This window comes from Lagopus muta, chromosome 1 (assembly GCF_023343835.1).
Source record: "Lagopus muta isolate bLagMut1 chromosome 1, bLagMut1 primary, whole genome shotgun sequence".
Classification (NCBI taxonomy): Eukaryota; Metazoa; Chordata; class Aves; order Galliformes; family Phasianidae; genus Lagopus; species Lagopus muta.
In genome coordinates, this window is record NC_064433.1 from 44,403,998 (window position 1) to 44,420,281 (window position 16,284).

The window sequence follows — 16,284 nt, forward strand, 5'->3', positions numbered from 1 at the left end:
AATAAGTATGTGTGTCCTATTGTTTAGGTGCTGCATTATGAGCAGATATACCACCTGGAATCTCTATTTCTTTTTTGTTTGTTTATGAAGTAATTGCTGCATTGCTCCTTGAAGAACAAGATAACTTTCAAAAGCAATTATGTATCCTGCTTAAAGAGCAGGGAAACATTTCATTAATCTGCTAATGCCCTCGGTAATCAATTTATGGACTGTGGAGTTCTCAGTTACTCTGTCTTTCGTTTATTTCCCTGTTTTGATTTTCTGTTAAGTGAGGTAAAAAGCATGTCTGCCTCCTCCAGTCACTCCAGTCCAAGTTCACTCCTGTCTGACTGCTGGGACCCAGCCCAATGCCTGAGGACCCAAGGGTCTCTGCCCATACTGGGGTGTGGCTGCTGCTTTCCCCTTTTCTGGTCCAACCATCAGCAAAGCTGAGTACGTATTCCAGAGAGACAAAGGCACTCCCAGAGATAGGGCACTGACATGATCAGTAATGGGAAGCATAGAGTCATGGCATATCTCGATTCGGAAGGGACCCATAAGGATCATCAAGTCCCTGTCGCTGTCACACAGAGCAGAGCTCCCTGTGACGAGCTGCAGCCACCATCAGGCCTCTCCTCAGCTCCTTTGCACTGGGCTGAGCACACCTCTCTGCCTCCACTACTCTCCATAAGCCTTCACCTCCAGACCCTTCATCATCTTTGTAACCCTCTGCTGGACATTCTCTGATAGTTTTATGGCCTTTTTCTCCCGTGGTGCCCAAAACTGCATACAGTACTCAAGTTGAGGCCTCACCAGCAGAGAGCGGAATGGGGAGTCCCTTCGCTTGCCCCGCTAGCAACTCCATGCTTGATGTACCCAGGGTACGGTTTGCCTTTCTGGCTGCCCAGGCACATGATTCACATAAAATGCCAACACACAGAGCCAGGAATCCGTATTCATTTCTGGGAGAGACAGAAGTTCACTGGTGCAAGAAGGCACACAGCACACTCTAGGTTCACAAACATACACATATTCATGGGTCCTTCACATACTGGTACAGTCCCTGTGTCTTCCCTGTCTGCCTAGCACCCCTGCCTAGACCCCAAGCCCTGGAACTGCTCCTTGGTTTGCCTGCTTGCTGGCTAGTCCAACTTGAAGTTCATGGGTTCCTCAAGTACCAGCACAGCCCCTGGACCTGTCCTACATCCCTGTGTGGATCACAGGCCCTGGACTTCACAGGTTGCCTATTTGTCAGCTCGTTCAGCTTGAAGTTTTCAGGTTTATATACACGCACACATCCCAAGCACACCAGGCCTGGGAATCCATGCACACTTGCCCTGCCTTGGCGGGCAGTACCAGGCACATGGGCTTTGACCCACAGCCCCCATTCAACTGTTGCACCCACCTCATCACACCAGTGCCCCCCAGCAGCTAGTTTGGGAATACACGGTGTTCCTGCCCCATGGCATACATGTAAGAGTGTAAAAATGTAAAAACGGTGTTAAGGAAACATTTAATAGAAAATGTGAGAAGATAGGGCGGGCAGCAGTGATCAGGCACAGGATCTGGCCAGACAAGTGTATTAATGGTCTCAGTTTTACCTATGACGTGCCTTTTTCTTCCCCTTTCTACTCTTTCCTACCTATTCCCCTCTTTGTCCCTCTTGCTCCCCTTCCTGTGCACCGCCCCATGGGTTTGTAAAGCTCTGTGGTTTCTGCACTTTCCCAGGGCCCCCTGGTTTACATCCTATGGGTAATATACACATTTTATAGCCCCTGACTGGAAGGTTTGTGTCCTGTGGTTGTCTCTGAGCTTAGAAGTCCTCCATCAGATAACCCAGCTGAATGATAATAATGGAAAAGGTCCTGTAAGGATCATGTACTTTTAAAGGAGCATTCGCTCTCTTTCTGAATGCCTTAACATTTTCCAGTGGAAATACTCAATATTGGTGGATTTGAGGAGCACTGGAAGGCAGCACATTTATTGGTTTGTTGGCCTGTGTCACATGAATAGCTGTCCATTAGAAAGTTCAAGGCCCATTTTGCCTTGGTTTCTGAATAATTGACCTAGATAGTTTAAATCAGTCACTCAGAAATGAAAGTCATCTTACCTTACTCTCAAACTTCTTAACCATTCAGCGAAACATCATTTATGCTTTAATTTCTTCTGAGTTTTGCTAAAATGGGCATTTCCTGTCTATGTTGAAAAGGATGGCTCTTTTATGGTGGGTTTTTTTGTTTTGTTTTGTTTTGTTTTTTCGTGCTGTTGAAAAAGAGTATAATAGCTTAAAAAGCTTTTGTCCATTTGATAAAACTGTGCTTTTGATATTGAAAAATAAAATCAAAGTCTTTCATGTCTCCTTAGCACAGTGAAGACAGTGAATACTACCCTATTTAGTCATGTTTATGGAAAAAAAAAACACCTTGTATTTGTGTTAGTATGCTTATTAACTTGCAAATGAAAGTTTCTGTGATCTCTGAGTCTCTTGAATTTGGTGAGCAGGGTGATAGAAGACTACAGTTGGGCAAGATATGAACAATTTCATATCTTGAATGAACAATAAGGTGGTTCATAAAACCACCTTATATGTATACCCAGAAAAGTCACAAAGAAACTTTTATCAAATTGCTAGCATAGAACCACATTTACATTTTGGGTGCCTCGACGTTCATTTTTTTCAGAAGAATAGTGCTCTTCTCCACTCATAGAAGTATTTAACACAATATAACTCTGAGATATAGGTGTCTCTTCCATATTCAGTTTCTGCACCAATCATGAACATACTCGATGAGCGGGATGTTTCATACACTAAAGCAGTAGAAGGTTGCATGCAAAATTTTATATCTGCTATGTATGTTGCAGAAATTCTTGTTCTGATGGTCTTTTCCTCTTTCTTTCTGCAGCGCGAGAGCCAGTGCAGCACATGAACTGTATCAGGGCACAGTAAATAATCTCAGAGATCTCTGATATTGTTAATGAAAGTACAGAAATTAGATTTTGGGTTAAAATACTAACACGCCAATAAGGGGGTTTGTGAATAATTTCCTCTCATGTTTTTTAGGCTGTTCTTAATGAGGATATGAAATCTAATTGCCCAGAGATTTTGTACGAAATTGAGGAAGAAACCTCTATTTTTCCCAAACTTCGACTTGATCCAGTAGATAGTAACTACATCTATCTGTTCTCTGCCAATAAGGTAAGCACAGCACTAAAAAAATAAATAAGTTCAAATGAAAACTGCTGCTTTAAGGACTTCTGCCATTTATAGATGAAGTATCAGTTTGGGTCAGTCAGAGTCCAAACCGTAACATCCAAACTGCAGTTACCAGCTTTATGCTTAAGATCGGGTTATGCTCTCTAAGTTTTGGTTGCACTTCTGCAGAGCTTAGAAGAGCTTCTGTTTCCATGGTGCTGCCCACTCTTGCTCTGATCCAGCAAGGCCCTTAATCCCTTGATTATTTTATGTCATTCAGTCAAGAGAGTCAATTTTTTTTTCTTTTTTTTCCTGGAGTCTGGCATTATACAGAATCGAGCCTGAAGGTAGCACACAAAACTAGATTCTATGGAGACAGTTCCTCTGAAGTAGTAATCCAGGTATTGGTAGGCTAGAGCTTGTTATTCAATTGGGGATTTTCTGATGTGGAGAAATCTCTTAATTTGAGAGATGGCTTTGAATTTTTAGTCCTGAAGTCAATAATAAAGTTGTCATCATCTTCAGGTAGGCCTAGACTTTACAAATGAGTGAACAGACAAACAAACAAACAAACAAAAGAACAACTCCACGATTAGAACTGATTAACAAGGTGAGGCTGAGCAATCTGAGGCTGTAAGCTTCTGCACATGGGTACCCACTTCAGAGGCACATCCTAAGCTAAGAGCAGCTCCCAGTAGCCCACACAGTTGTTGCAGCATGTCCTGCAGCAGGGCTGCTGAGAATTAACTCAGCAAGCTCCACTGTCTCACCAGTAGTTGGGAAAATGTCAGGAAAAACATGAGGGCCGTCTGAGCAGGATGGGATTTTACCCCAGCACATGGCTACTTTATTTACATTAAGATCACTTCTCCAGCAGCGAACATAAATAATAGCCTGCCATCTGAGGGAGTGGGTAAGTTGGTGGGAGAACTCCTGACTGATACAAACCACATATCACATACGCAGAAACCTTCAAGATTTCAGTCAAAAATATGTAAATATGTAAATATTCAAGGGAAAGGCTTCCATTTTCTTAGGCACTGGTGAAAGAGCAACTTGTTAAAGAGGAACAACAGTTTTTAGGAGTACATGCTTCTCTAGTTATCTCCTGTAGCTTAAATGAGACATCTACGCTGTGTTTTCTGTTTTTAATTGCTAGTTGTTTAAGATGTTGGCTAGTTTCTGAGCATATTATTTCACACATCTGCAGGTAAATTGAATTTTACAATTTGTGGTTGGAAGAAAGTAAATACCTATATACATACCTGCTACATATCCTTGTTTCTGTTCACAAAACATAGAAACTTACAAATTTGTAAACAAATGGCTTGAATCAGGAATATTTTTCTTATTAATACTATTAATTAACATTGTTATTAATAACATTATTGTATTTGTAAACAGCTTTCTCTTTTTCTTTTTCCTTTCCTTTTCTGAAAATGGCTGACTAGGATATTCAAGCTGAATGTACAAGTATAGATACATACAATATAGCCACAATTATCTATATTTGCTTATTGAAATAGCATTTGCTTGCATGCATGCTGACTAGTTGCATGCGCTTGTTCCGGTGTGCACATGCAGTTACCTGACATGTTGATGTAAACACAGAAGCATTTTGTTTTGCGCATGCATTTTGAATGCACCTTCATCAGTCATTTAAAGATTTCAGTTTTGATGAGAGGAAAACTATGCTGCTAAGCAGAGCATTGTTCATAAAATAAACCTCCTTTCTATTGTTCCCTATAACTCACTATGCTGATCAGACTTTCCTGCATTACTCTGTCCATGCTGGCCTTTGAGTAGTAGAACCAAATTGTCATTGTCAGAGGAGTTTCACCATCTGATGGCAAAATGCAGCGTGTGTAAAATAGGCCACACATTTCTATCCAAAGGTCTTCTGACAGAGGGAAGTCCATAAGGAAACTTCTCTGAAGGGATCGTGCTTGACTGATGTCAGAATTTTTATGGTAACCCTCAATTTTCTTGTTTCTGGAGGCTATTTTAATTCAGTGTATTATTGCATTCTTTGGTTTTAGGTGAGAAGAATACCAGTTGCAAATTGTGGTAGATATGTTTCCGAGCAAGAATGCTTATCTGCAAAGGATCCCTACTGTGGGTGGTGTTCTTTGAATCAAAGGTATTTTCTGGTGTTTTAGCCTTGCATATAAAAGCAATGCATTATTACTCAGTGTACATTTTTACAGGCTTGGGGATATTCAGCATCAAGATTGTATCTACTGAATTTTTATGAAATCAATCATTGCCATAAATATGAGATGCTTCATTGTAATGTGAAAAGGAATTGTGCACCTTTTAAGGCATGTGTTAGCCCTCAGATTTTTGAGTTCTACTCATAAAATGTATGTTAAGCTAAAAAGAAGAAATATTCTGTTTTTAGAATTGATTGAGGGGTAAAACTGTCCTTGAAGCATCTTAAAAGGGAGTCGCTTGCATTGGAGAACAGGGAAAGGGTGCTCAGTTGCCTTCAGTATTCATAGTGCTTTGGAATCACTGCTTTTCATTTAGGCTAGAGGAGAATTAGTTTCTGAACGCTTAATCCTTGCATCTGAGTGATTAGTTTTGCTGCTTTCTTTGAATCGAGTTTGAAAGCTATTGCATGTCTTTGGCCTGGATTTAAGGAGCTCCTGGGTCTTCGAGCCTAGTGTTGACAGCTGCAACCCTCATCAGGCTCCATCTTAAATTTAAACAGGCCTTTTATTCTCCCTGCTTTACTGTGTGACTCTTCAAGAATTTCATTTTTCTCCTGGTTAAAATCTCTCAGCTTGTTTTCATCACATACATACTGGTGTCAGGTTATACTTGCCTGTTCTGTTACCCACTTTGCTTTGGCTTCGGTAGGGATTCTTCATCCCTCACATTTATCTTCTCACTGTTTTTGTGAAAACAGTCCCCTTCTTCACTTTTATTTTGCAGTGCTGAACCAGCTAACTTCACTAAGCTCCTTTCATATAAGACACCGCTTTCTTTAACTCTGTTGAAGTTCACCCTCTGTGAAGTTTTTATGCATCCTTTTCAAATAAGGATGGCCAAAGCCATCAAATTAATCCAAAGGAGATTTCAACTGTACGTTGCTCAGCGGTCTTCAATCCCTCCCAGTCTGTCCAGGAAGCACCTTACTTAGTGTGTCCTGGGATCACAAATGTCTTTCATGACTGCATCACATTGATGGGCCACATTCATCCATGATCAAATAAAGCCCCCAGGCCCTTCTCTTTCTCTGTTTTCTTTCCAGCTGATGAGTTTCCAGTCTATAGCACATATGGGTTGTGAGATTTTTATTGCTGTAGGTACATGTTCTCGTACTTCATGCTTCGAAATGTCATCCCATTTCAAAGTTATCCAAGCTTTTCTGTCTGATAGTCTCACCCTACTCTGCAGGGTAATGTTCCCAACATCATCAGATGCTATCAGTATAAAACTTCTTTTTATACCAGTTCACCACTGGTTAAAACATTAAAGAAAACTGATTGTGAGATTGATTTGTTTTACCACGTTACCATGGTTTTGCTGAAAATCTGCTCCTTTGCATTTCTAAAGGTGGTTATCAGAAGAGAGTTGGTGTTTATTCTGTAGTGTTTGGGTTTTTTGTTTTTTTTCCAAAATCTCTTTCTCTCTTTTGCTACCGTGTTAGACTGTATAAATTACAGTGTTAAGCTTTTCAGGCTTTTAGTTATCTTATAAAGATAGCAGTTATCAGTCAGTAAATCCCCTTCTTATGAGGGAAATCACCGTAAGTTTCCACCTAATTGAAACAGAAATAATTTGAAGAAAAAATTGATTACTGTCATGTGATTCCTCTTCAACACCTACATATTTTCTTCACTGTTAGCACATAGCATCATTAAATGCCTGTTTTTTTGGAGGGAGGTCTGATTTTGTCAATGTCCATGCATGTCCATTAAAGCAATATATTACATAATAATTTTTTTTAAGACAATGTGAACTCAATCCAGTATTTTGATGAAAAATACACATATCTTATTATAAGTGAAAACAAAATGCAACAAAATGTTACTACTCTATTTCTACTCTGTCTTCCATAGGGACAAATATATACATACTCCCCTTTTCCCTTAACATCATTCAAAACAATTAGTCATAGAACAGTGTGATTTCTCTTAATGTTTATGTGTTTTCTAGATGAACCATATTTATCCAAAGTATGTTACAGTTGTTCCAGTAGAAGGCACTGATGTTTTACGTGTATTTTCAATATGGAAATAACACAATATATCTATGTGTGCCTGAAATTTGATCCTGAAGTTTATGGGGGTGTCGAAAGCAGAAAGTGCCCCTTTGTCTCCCATGGAAGTTTTTAAGAGTCCTTCTCCATAAATTTGCTCTCTTCTCCCAGTTAATTAATTAACCTCACCCTTTGCTTTGTGTCTTGTCTTGCTGCTGTGGCTAATTCTCTTCTGTGTTGTAAAGGCCTGATCCAGTCTGTCTTTCCAGGGAAAAAGGAGTCCAGAATCTTTCAGCTACATTTGCTGCATTCATATTTTCACTTTCTTAGTAGCTGTCTGAATTCGTATGTTACTTTTCAGAACCATACTTACATTCATTACAGTGTGCTTGCAAACAGTATATGTTGTCTCAAAATAGGGATATAACAAAACAGTTTTACCCTTAGTGAGTGAAATTCAAGTTACTCTTGGCTTCTACAAGGCAATTGTTAAAGTCTGTGATGAGAGACATCAGATCCCCTACTTCCCCGTGTGGCTGTTTCCTATGAAATGACCATTCTCCTTTGTACATTGTTTGAATGTTAAAGATAATCTTTTAGAGCATAAAAGACAAATTTTCCCTGACATGAAGACAAGTACAGCCCTTGGTAAAAAATGATAGTACATTTCTGCCATGAAGCTCCGAAGTTCTTCATTGTAGATGAGAGAAACTGGCTCACTGCTTATGTTGCTCTGGTGGTCTAAGAATATAAGTATCTTTGTCCTAGAACAGTTTTGAACATTCAGCTTTATCAACCGTTTTCTTATTTAATATTTTAGTATTAATGTCACTGAAACGCATGTCTTTATTTAGTGTCAAGTATGACAAGCATGTTGCCTTGTATGTTCAAGGGTGTGATTTTCAGCCTATCAAAAACTATTGGATGTCTCCAGTTGCCAGTCATGTTGCCAGTTAGACTTATTTAACTACATACAGCTGAGCATCGGGTTTATGGGCATCTGTTGATGACAGATCCCATCCATCCTTTGTGATTCTAAAACAGTGCTGATGGATCCTTGCGATCTCAGTAAGGTGAAGAAAGACCTAAATGAGACTGAAATTTGCCCTGGTTAAGTCAGTTTGAAATATGTCAGACATACTCTCAATTTCTGATAGTGTAGTTATGATCTGAATGTATTCAGATGCAAAGCTCCACGAGGTTCTTATGTAGCAGTTTCCTCAGTTAGACCACAAAGGAAGTGACCTTGTGTTTAAATGCATTACTGTTGCCAACGTCTTGATTTAAAGAGAAGATGGCTTTATGGCTTGTACGGTTTGTTGGGTTATTTTGGGCATTTTCAAAAGTGATAGATTTTTTTTTTAAGGTCCTTCATGTGTTTTCCTTGTGGAGAGCAACCACATTGCCACAAAGTATATTTATGCAGTGAGCTGCTAGTGGAAAGACTCTATCAAGGTCCGTGTGTTTCAAGAATGTCCACATTTCTAATTTTTAGCAAAAGAATAGTTCCCTAAGGCACATGTCACTGTTTCATGATTGAAGCTAAGCATACTTCTACTTTTATAGAAAAGTGCTGTTATTAAAACATTAATATTAAATACTGCTTCTATTTATGAATATTCACTTTTAACATTAAGATACATGCATTTGGAAATAACTTTACTTGCTTGCTTTAGAAGATTACTTGAAGTTAATCCATGAATTGTTCATTAGCTGTTCACACCAGGTAGTATTTTAAGGATTCATTTCTCAGACTCAGTGATCATCCATCTAATTTGTATGTCAACGTCCTCCATTCCTTATTGTGTTTTTTCATTTGTGTAATATTTATAACACTTATATATCCTGGTGTTTCCTCACTCTTTCTTAATTTTGTGCTGTTGTATAGTTTCTTCATCCTACAATTTGGCATCTGTAACATTTTCATTTCCTTTTTGCTATCCTACTTCTGAAATTAACTTCATTATTGAAGAATGAGATATATTTTTTGAATTACCTTTCCAAAACAGGTGTTTATAATCAAAAGCAAAGATTGCTATTCATATCAGTGGACAACAGAGGTGACTGGAAAGAATGATTAATTCATCTCAGCTTTACATTCAAAGTGTGGTTCCACATCTGAGCTTCACCCCCATCTCCTGTTATTTACGTTGGAGAGAAACAGCAGCTTTCATAAAGTGGTTCATTTCATTTTTGCATTAATGTCTAAAATAGGTTAGGATAACTTGACCCTGAAAGAGCATATTTCTCTCCATTGAGTGTAGAGGGAAATGGGGGAGGTCAGATTCAGAGCTGTACAATGAAGTAGTCAAAATTCGGGGTAATGAAGTCTGTCCCTGACTACCAAGTCTGTTGTTACTTGCCAAGCATCTAACATCTGCCTGAGTCCCATTGACTTAATTAGGTCCCTAGAGCATATATCAATGCATTGTAATTTATTTCGATAAGCAGAAGATTTCGCTGATTGTTTCCCTGGAGCTTTCTGCAATTATAACCATATTCCCTGTAAAAAATCAATAGTGTTCCTGTAAAAAATCAATAGCATACTAAATAAGTTGAAGTACAGTGTCTGAAATCAAAGCCACCATGAGGAAGCTAGTATAATCTTATGTATAATTTTAGGTGCACGTTAAAAGAAAATTGTACACGTTCAAACAGCACAAAGGGTTGGCTTAGCATTTCACATGCACCTGATAAAGATCTGAAAATCCTGCTAAGGTTCCCTGCCAAAAATCAGGTATGTACACCCAGTTTTATGCATGTTTGTTTACTGTGACTTAAAATGTGTCATGTTATTACTTATTGCAGCTTCCCTTCTTTTGACATGATGTTCCATACGTTAATCCCTCTTACCTCAACAATTGGCAAATGTATTGGAAAACTGTGCAAGTTGAATATGTAGATCAGACAGATGTTCTCTTCCTCTCCTATAAAATATATCTTGAAGCAACATCTTCATGATGTTGTCTCAAAAATTTGCTCTACTGACAAAGACAACTTTTCCATTATATCACTGTGTTAGTTATTTTCATATTTCCAGTGACTATGTATTGAGTTCATTATGTAAGTTCTGAGCTTTGTAACAAGTTATTAAACATTCACTGGGACACACATGCTAGCACAAATGCGTCTTTTAAGTGCTTGATATTAGTATTTGCTCAGTATCTGCTCTCAGCAAACATAGCCTTGAGTATTTGATTATCAAGTATGGTGACTGGCCACTTAATCTGCATGGTATTGTTTCTGGTTTCCTGATTGAATGCATTAATGTGCTCACATTTGTAAAGCACTCTCAGCCAGAAACAAAGAATAATTAATTACGAGACAAATTCTGTTTCATAATTAAGTGCATTTTAGGTATGGATGCAAATGTTGGCTCTCTGTGAGGATTTGTAATTCTTACTCAAATATTTTGAAGGAACTGTAACAGCATGTAATACTGCTACAGCAAAATTCTTGTTTTAAAATCCAAAATAGTTTAGATTGCTCCCTTCACATTCATTAGAGATCCATTTAATTTGTGCAAGTAAGCAATGCTGTTCATTTCTGGACTCTTTGTATTGTTTTTCCAGTTGGGAGAGGTCTTCTCCTTTGAGAAGCTGCCTAATGAATTGTCTGCTGCTGAATAAAAGATTATATTTCTACATTTCATAGTTTGAAATTTTCTGTAGAGGCAAGGGGGCTATTTAACAACTATTACAAGATATCTATTGAATGCTTATGTTCTTATCGTTTTATAGATTTCTGTGTCTGCAAGTATAAGCAAAACCCTTACTTCCTGTATAATAAAAACTGTAAAACCTATTGAAATGCCTCATGAAAATGTAGTGCTGGAAAACTCATCCTGTGTCTGCAATCTCGCTACTCCAGTGGTACTGGATCATGGTATGTCTTAATATTACATTTATTTAATACTTATTCGCTGTCATTATTATTTATGTATTTATTACTGAAGAGAACTGTGCATAAATACAGATCTTAGAACAGTAAGTAATACTTTATATTAAATGTCATTTAAAAATTATTCCTATTTTGTCAAGTGATTTTGAGTATACTTACAGTACTCTTGATCATTAACAATTTGTTATTATGAAGTTCTCTCTAGGAGTAATAAAACACATTAACCTGTTACTAGAAGCAGCTTCTTCAAATCAGCCTATAGCAGTGCAATGTCTCAGCTTTGGGGCCTACATTTACATGATGCAGTTAGGAGATATGTAAGGAAACTTAGGGAAGCTGCAAGGCCAGTCAAGCTGGCTGGAGCCATGGAAGCAGTGCTGGTGCAATGCTCTGCTTTGACAGATTAACCCATCTTAGCCCTTCTCTCACCTGCAAGCTGAATTTGTTTTCAAACCAAGCTGTACCAGCATAAATACAAGGAAAATCTCAGTGTGAATGTCTGTATAAAAAATAATCTCAACATTCAGTGAGCTCTTTCAACCTAATTTAGACACTTGTGAGAAAGTGATTTTCTTCTAAAAGAGCAATTTCACTGATGTATCAGTCTGTGTCTGACTGAATTTCCTTAATCTTTCTAAGTTATTGGTTGAATCCATTTGCACTCGTTCTTTTGCTACACTGCTCGCAAGTTGTTCTCAAAATTAGAGACCTGATCTGTACTGGATGCATGAATCATGTGATCTGTTTTGTGCATTTTGTGGGTATCTTGTCCTGGAGAAACTGGCTGCTCGTAGCTTAGACAGGCATACAGTTCTGTGGGTGAAGAACTGTGTGATGGCTGGGCTAAGAGTCACAGTGAACACAGTTCAGTTCCTTGGGCAGCTGGTCACAGGTGGCATTCCCAGGACTCAGTCTCAGGGACAGTTTTGTTTAATAATTTAGGACAGGAAGGCTCTGCAGAGAGATCTGTATAAGCCAAATCAATGGGCCAAATCTGGCCACATGGCATCCAACCAGGCTCAGTGCTGGGTAATGCATGTGGCTCATAACAACTCCATGCAGTGGTATGGGCTGGAAAGGTGCCCAGCAGAAAAGGGCCTGGGGGTGTTAGATGACAGCAGTGTGCCCAGGTGGCCAAGAAGGCCAATGGCATCCTGGCCTGCATCAGAAATAGCAAGGCCAGCAGGACTAGGGAGGTGATTGTGACATTGTACACAGCGCTGATGAGACTGCAGCTTGAGTACTGTGTTCAGGCTTTGGCCCCTTCCTACAAGGAGGATATTGAATTGTTGGAGTATGAGCACACAAGAGCCGTGCAGCTGCTGAAGGGACTAAAAAAGGGACTTACGAGGAGTGGCTGAGGGAAATGGGGCTGTTCAGTCTGGAGACGTTGATGGGACACCTCTTCACTGTCTACAGCCATCGGAAAGGAGGTTGCAGGGAGGTTGAAAGGAGGGAAGGAGGGAAGGAAGAAAGGAAGCAAAGTAGGGAGGGAGGTAGGGGGTGGGACTTGGAAATACCTGCTATTCGGTGCAGTCTGGTGGATTTCAAAGGTCAGCCCAGGTCAAGCAGAAAGCAATGTTTGTTTTCCATAAATTTCAATATAGACAAAATCAGGAAATCATTTTTGACAGTATTCTTTCTAAAGTGTTTAAATAAACTTAGAAGAAAGCGTTGCCAGACACTGATAAAATTCAAGCTTTTACTTATTACCCCCAGTAAAATATTGCATTTTAGTAGCTCATGGTTTGAGCTCTCATACGATGAACAGGGAAGTCATTCAGTCAATTTTGTGCCCAGCAGACATCTCTGCAGACATGTAGATTTCTGAAGATAAAAACGGTGGAGGATTTCAAAGTGTCTGTACATGCTCATCTACATCTTCAATTACTGAAATAACTTTAAAGTCAGACGTTTTGCTTTCCATTTAGCAAGGTATTTAAGCACACCAACAGTCCCAAGGGTTGTTTCTAACAAGCTGTCAGGTGGCCTGTGCAGTAAGCGCCCAAGTGCCATGCTGGCATGTGGAGCCAGGAGATACTACTTATTTAGCAATTTAAATGTAGCCAAAGCTGGTTTTCATCTGAACAAGCCAGCCTGTGATAAAGGCAAAGCTTTCTCTACCTTTGCAAGGTGGATATACTTGAAATCTGTGTAGCTTTCCTGTATTAAAAAGCTATCCTGCTTCTTAGCATAGGAAAGCTAGGAAGGTCTGCACACGTGGGTTTCATTTGATCTCAGACACTCATTCATTTTGCAGACGTACACATCTGCAGGCACACAGATGAAAGAGACCATGGCTTAAGTGGTATATATCTAACTCTGTTTTTCGATGTGGTATTCTGCTCATGGGAGAAGATCCTCTTTCATTCCACAGCTGCCAGCGAATTGTCGGTATAGTAATTACTAGCTGAAATAATAGCAAATTGACTCATGCAATCATAAAAGATTTAAATAGGATGAAAATTGCTACTGCATAGATTACAAAAGAAGACTCTAAACCCAAGTGAGACAGAAAGAGATAGAAGTACAGTATGTCAGGATCTCCTGCATTTGAACAGTCTGTTCTGTTGTACTGGAAATCTTGAATTCAGGGTCTGGCTGTGCCACAGGTATACTGTGTGTTCTTCAGGAGATGATTTATAATATCCTTATTTTGTGGTGACATTTCCTTATCTATATCTTGTCAATAACATTACTTGTCTGTATCATGCATAGGTGGCATATAGCTCAATTAATGAGTGTGTGCGTAGCGTTTGAATAACTTCGCAGAAGGGCGCTATGGAAGGACAAAATCTAGTTATTTTTATTAGACAAAAATGTGAGGAATATGTTTGTGAGGGATAGTGGGTACCACGTAGAGAACGACTGAATGCACGCAAGTCTTCAGGTCAGTTATTTTTTAACAAGTATTTCTTGTAATATTCAGCATTTGCCTAACAGTCACATTTTTCCAGATTGTCTGGTCCTTGAAGCGTCGCTGTCCTCAAGCTCTTGGAATATCACAGAAACATTTCAGTTGGAAAAGTAAGAACCTGCTTCCTACTGCAGTTCTTTGGGAGGTTTATGTGTTTGCACTGGAAGTGTGACTGTTCTTTTTTTGTTATTAAGGAAATACGTTTCATTAAAGATAGCTGAATCCCTTTTCTTGGCCCATTTCCTCCTTCTCCTCTTTTTTGATTGCCTTTAGAAAGATACTTCTTCTGATGACTCTTTTATTTAATGGGACTCTAGCAGCTGTAGGAGAGGTATTACAATGACTGAATGACTGAGTGCCTGAAGAGATAATAAAGGATGTCATAATGACATTAAAATCCTTTTTGTTCTTGTGAAAAAGGTGCCTCTGGTACTCAGGATAAGACCTAGGTCAGAGAAATCAAGAGAATCTGTGAAAGTCACCTTATGGAGCTGTTCTTTAACTGAACAGGACATGATTCAAATGTGGTACAAGGATAGCATGAATACGTTTTAACAAGAAAAAAAGCATCTAATCTGCTAACAATAACAAATACCTGTTGTTCTGTACATATATGTACTTTTTTCTTTTTCAGAGCCAAAGTCATTGTTGAGAGCTTGCAATAGAACAATGCAATTGTTCTCTGCCCAGTAGATGGCCAAAACCTTTACGATACGTGGTTGTTAAAATCTAGGTCTGACTAACAGATACTCCAGGTAGCTCTAGTATTTCCTTTCAGAACACCTCTTTCCTTTATGAGGAGGCAAATTCATAGGCAACTTGGCATGAAACTGAACTCCTGCTTTTTGGGAAGTAGCACATTGCTGCCTGGTCCCTGGAGCAACATAGAGAAGGAACTATTTTCCTCTAAGGCACAGCTGTTCCCAGCATGGATGGAGCTGAGAAGAGCATGCTGCTCTTGGCCATCCTCTGTGCTGATCAATGCATCAGATATGAGCTGGTCTCCAATGGGCCTATTTTTTGGTAAGGAGAGGCAACAATAAATAAGAAATACTTGCTAACACTTATGCACACAGAGTAGAAGTTTGGGAAGTTTGCCCTATTCGGGATGGAATGTACTAACTGGCCACTTACATATCAGAGAAGATCAGAGCAAAATAAAATATAATGCTCTGCCTACTTCTTGCTTTTCAGAAGTATGTGACTTTCAGCGTCTTAGCACAGACTCTATTTCATACTAAATTTGTCCTCAGAATAAGCAGAACAGAACAGTAGGTTTGGAGGGTAGACTCAGGTTATGTTTTACGTATTTCATTACATGCTTGCCAGGTTTTTCTCTTGGATTTGTGCATTTTTTCTGTCATTGAAATTTCACATTCATGACTGAATCTAGATTTGAGTCCCTTTTTCTTACAAAATCTCTTGTTCTGTGTATTAACAGCTGTTCACGGTGCATACACGACGGTGAGTGTGCCAGCTGTAAGTGGACACGTGTCTCTCCTGCCACTGCCTGCCAGGTGAAGTTTGTTGAGGAGGCCTGGAATCCCCTGTGATACCTTTTCGTTGTATTGTTTACATCTGAGCAATACTCTCTCTCTTTCTTGTCCTGACATGGAGAAATGCTGATTTTTTTCAGGATATTTGCAGTGTCCAAAATGCTTCCAAGGATACCACAACAGCCCAGAAATCAGAGGTTAGTTAGCATTTCGAGATCAGCATTATTGAAGTACTGTGGGCGGGGGGAGAAATTTTTGCAAAATGAGAGGACTTTGCAGAGGAACTCAGTTGTGGATGAAGAACATAGAAAAGTAATGCCTATCTTGGATTAAAACTGTTTTTCTTAGTGCTTGGATGATGTTTGATTGTTGGGGGTTGGACTCGATGATCTCTGGAGGTCCCTTCCAACCCCTACAATTCTGTGATTCTGTGATTTAAAGGTACCAGCAAAGTTTTGGGTTTCAGATCCAGGCACTGAGATAGTAAGCACCGCAAAAGTCACATGCCTACCTCTAGATGCAGTATTTGCAGAATCACTTAAATTCCATGTTTGTTATGTTTAGGCACTCCACAAAAGCTTGTGGGTAGGGT

General features: G+C 39.3%; 1 protein-coding gene across 1 annotated transcript in view; it reads left to right on the top strand.

The window, feature by feature from the left end:
* The window catches only part of PLXNC1 (plexin C1), a 68,333-nt gene that overhangs the window by 10,382 nt on the left and 41,667 nt on the right, over positions 1-16,284 (top strand). The window contains exons 3-9 of the mRNA XM_048943787.1: positions 3,041-3,175; positions 5,212-5,312; positions 10,002-10,116; positions 11,120-11,264; positions 14,237-14,306; positions 15,638-15,713; positions 15,833-15,889. Coding sequence (XP_048799744.1) covers positions 3,041-3,175; positions 5,212-5,312; positions 10,002-10,116; positions 11,120-11,264; positions 14,237-14,306; positions 15,638-15,713; positions 15,833-15,889 — 699 coding nt within the window. The remainder of the gene's footprint in view (positions 1-3,040; positions 3,176-5,211; positions 5,313-10,001; positions 10,117-11,119; positions 11,265-14,236; positions 14,307-15,637; positions 15,714-15,832; positions 15,890-16,284) is intronic.